The sequence below is a fragment of the Frankliniella occidentalis genome, unplaced genomic scaffold (genome assembly GCF_000697945.3).
Source record: "Frankliniella occidentalis isolate FOCC.00 unplaced genomic scaffold, Focc_3.1 Scaffold270, whole genome shotgun sequence".
Lineage (NCBI taxonomy): Eukaryota > Metazoa > Arthropoda > Insecta > Thysanoptera > Thripidae > Frankliniella > Frankliniella occidentalis.
This window is the reverse complement of record NW_026267396.1, coordinates 1-3541: the sequence shown is the minus strand read 5'-3', so window position 1 is coordinate 3541 and position 3541 is coordinate 1. Positions and strand designations below refer to the sequence as shown.

Sequence of the window (3541 nt, the reverse complement as noted above, 5' to 3'; positions counted from 1 at the left end):
TTTTTTTAATATTATTTTTGTTAGATTTATTACATTGCTATATGGAGTAGAAACAACAGCAACAGCAGCAGCAACAACAACAATAATAGTAACATCTACAAGGTGCTCTTGCTTTCACTGGGTGTCGACGTCGACTTCCCATCATCCGTCAGGTTGATGACGGCGTTGGTGAAGACTGTGACGTCCGCTCGTCTCCCCTTTCGTGACGGGGCGAACCCTCCGGCGTATCCGGGAAGGACGCCGTGGGCGGTCGCTGTGGGGAGCCGACGCTCCCGTGTTCACCGTCGTCCTCTGCGTTTGGCGGCGGCCAGTGCGACACTACCATGGACGACCGGCGATGGTGACCCAGCTTAGAGGCAACCGGGCGGCCCACGGGCACGGGCCGCGAGTAAGGCGTCGGCGGTCGGCGAGCAATGTCCTCCGAGGACGAGTGCAGCAGGACGTACGTGCAAGTGTCGTCCTCAACGACGGCTTCGTCATCGTCATCCATCGGGTGGATAGGGCTGCCGAACAGCGAGCTGCGGCCGGAGCGCGTCGGCTGGCACTCGTCGACCTGCTCCGGGTCCGGGATGGCCGTGGCCTGCTCGTCGTCCGGGTCCTGCTCGGCTGTCGTCGGCAGCGTGGGGTACAGGGAGCCGCGCGAGCTGCGAGACCCGCGGCGGCTGCCACCCTCGGCGAGGACCCGGAGGTGCGCGTCGTCCGAGGCTGCCGAGGCCAGGCTGCGGTCGCTCCAAGCTGTGAACGAGTATCGTTAACGTTCAGCTGTTCAGCGGTTCATCACTTCACCACGTGGCGCGAGCCAGGCCTCACCATTGCTGAGGTGCAAGACGTGGTCCTCCAGAACGCGGAGGTGCTGGTGCTGTTCGCCTTCGCCATCGTCCAGGTGACCACGGTCCGTCCAGGCCTCCCGCAGCCTGTCGACGGACCCTCTGCGAAAGGCGGCGGCCGCGGACACCGCCGACACCACCTTGGAAAACACGACTTGCGCAAGACCTCGGCGGATCTCGTCAGTTGCGTGTACGTCCTACAACAAAAGAGACGGGACAATTTCTGATTGTTGAAATTAAAAATTGAAGTCGGTGTGGCGAAAAGGCCGGTACCCACCACCTCCGCCACTCCCTCGGTCCAGCAGGCCTGGTCCAGAGAGATGGCCGAGGCCGACTGGGCAGCCGTGCTGGGTCGCCTCTTACGAACGCCCTCGTGGTCGGCCCCTGGGTCGTTATCGTGATGGGTCCCGTGCCTCGTTGAGCTGGTGCCGGCCCTGCTGGGCTCCACACTGCCTCCTGGCAGGTAGTGCTCTAGCAGCTCGGGGGGAATGCTGCCAACGCTGGACCTGCGGCAACAACGGAACTTTCATCTGCGGCCTTCAGCTGCTTCTCGGTGTTTCCCCAGTGCTGATGTGAACTTCCGAACGTCCTAACCCTTTCTTGAACTTGAACTTGTACGCACCTCCTCCTCGGCCCGGGCTGGCAGTACTTCCTGCAACAGGCGACGCGCCCCGTCATGTTCTCCACGAACAGGGCCAGGGCGGCGAAGGCGAAGCCGGCGCCCAGCAGCAGGAACATGCCCTGCGTGTCGTCCAGGGTGAGCATGCGCTCGTCCGAGGACTTGAGCTTGAGCGCCGAGCCCCTGCTCGCCTGCGGCAGAGACGGGTGAGGTGAGCGAGAGCCTGCTGCGACAGCGTGCCCGCGCGGGCTACAACGACCAAGGGGAGATAGGCTTGAACTTCGGTGTACGTTTTCTTGAACTTCGGTGAACTTCGGTGAACTTTTACGATTTATTTTGAACTTCGGGGAACTTCGACATTTATTTTGAACTTCGGGGAACTTTGGCATTTTATTTGACGTTTGATTTTGTACTTCGGTTAATTTCAGTGGACTTCGATCGAATTTTACAAAGCGAACTTCAGTGATAACTTCGGCTGAACTCCGGCCGAAGTTCATGAACTTCGACTTCGGGTGTACGATTTTTTGGAGCCTATTTCGCCTTGACAACGACTCCTCGGACCCACACCTGCAGCAGCGTGCGCCCGTTCTTGGCCTGCAAGCGCATCACGTCCCAGGCTACGTCGCGCCGCAGCTTCTCCGTGATGCCGGCCTGCATGGCGCGCATGAGCACCTGGCTGAAGCGCTCCGAGTACGTGGCCGCCTTGGGGAAGATGAGCGCCACCCAGAAGGGCGCCACGCACTCGCTGCTGATGTGCATCAGCGAGCGCTTGTTCTCGGCCGTGTAGTTGGTGCGGACCACGTGCTCCAGGTAGAGGCGCGAGCCCAGGAAGGCGTACGGCTTCCAGAAGTAGGCGCGCGTGATGTTGACGATGCCCGCCCACACGTCGGGCACCGTGTCCATGTCCTCCAGCAGCCGGTCAACCATCGGGTCGGACGAGTTGCGGAACCACGTGAGCCAGCCGTCCGTGCCTGGCGGGGGGCAGAAAGGCAACAGCAGCAGGATCAGTCGCACCCCTAGCTGATCGGGCATCGGGCCCATGGGCCCTAACGGCCAGTGTTTCGCTTACGCAGAGTGCCGATCTGGTAGTTTCCCTCCCACAGCTGCCAGATGTAGTCGACGACGGTGGGGAAGGCTGGGAAGGCGATGAAGGAGATGATGCAACCCGTGTAGCAGGCAGTCACGATGATAGAGAAAACCCAGTACCAACCTTGGATCAGAGTTACAATTTTTATCATCGTTTAAGTAAAGTTTAAAACAAACGTGGGGGAAATATTGACAGATTTTACCGATTATCATGCGGGTAGAGGTTCGCGACGACCGGGTCCAGGAGTCGCGCCCCTTGAAGGAGAAGGCGTTGGTGAAGGTGCCGAACACGTACCAGAACATGTTCTCGATCTGGCCGGGGCTCCTGATGAGAACGCGGAGCGTGAACGAGTGCGAGTAGACGAGCGGCAGGATGGCGAACATGTAGGTGAGGGTGAGCGCGATCCAGACGCTCAGCTGGAAGGGGCCCATGATGGCGCGGTAGCGGGGCAGCGCGACGGAGGCGAGCGCCATGAACGCCGCGCAGTCCTGCGTGTGGTAGAAGCCGAAGTCGGTCTTCTGGCTGCGCGCGTGGGTGACGTAGATGCCGCCCGCGCCCAGCTCCGAGGTCCCGAGCACCACGTTGTTGACCACGCTGACCGCCGCGCCTCTCCTGGAACACACGCGCCCGGCCCCCAACAACAGCAGTCAGTGCAGCAGCCTTCCGGCAGCCGGCCACAGGGAAGAATACCACCAGAAGCGCTGGTTCTTCCAGGTCCAGCGCCCAAAGGCAATCAGGCAACCCACACTTGCTTTTATGTATGCAGTGTAAGGCATTGTCCAGAAAAGCTGGTCCCACAATAGCTCCCGTCAGCTCCGGTCAGTTCACTTCAGTTCAGTACACGTCACTTCTGCCGCGGTATTTACGCAGGGGGATGGGTAGAGTTAATACTTTTTCAGTCGTCTGAACTGGCGCGTCGTAGCGCGGCGCGGAGAAAGGCGCAGCGGCGTAGCCAGCCAACATTGCTGTCGTTACTGAAAATGTCCAACGCCAATTTTCTTCAAAAAT

General features: G+C 60.0%; 1 protein-coding gene across 1 annotated transcript; it reads right to left on the bottom strand.

Annotated features, from left to right (window-relative positions):
• Positions 1-6: 6 nt before the first annotated feature.
• LOC113211151 (ionotropic receptor 21a) lies at positions 7-3298 on the bottom strand. Its single transcript, XM_052273424.1, has 7 exons — positions 2736-3298; positions 2516-2656; positions 2014-2417; positions 1450-1637; positions 1105-1333; positions 811-1024; positions 7-735 (listed from the first exon to the last, which is right to left on the bottom strand). Exons 1-7 carry the CDS (start codon positions 3004-3006, stop codon positions 149-151), a joined length of 2034 nt encoding a protein of 677 aa, XP_052129384.1. The 5' UTR covers positions 3007-3298; the 3' UTR covers positions 7-148.
• Between the last annotated feature and the right edge of the window lie 243 nt (positions 3299-3541).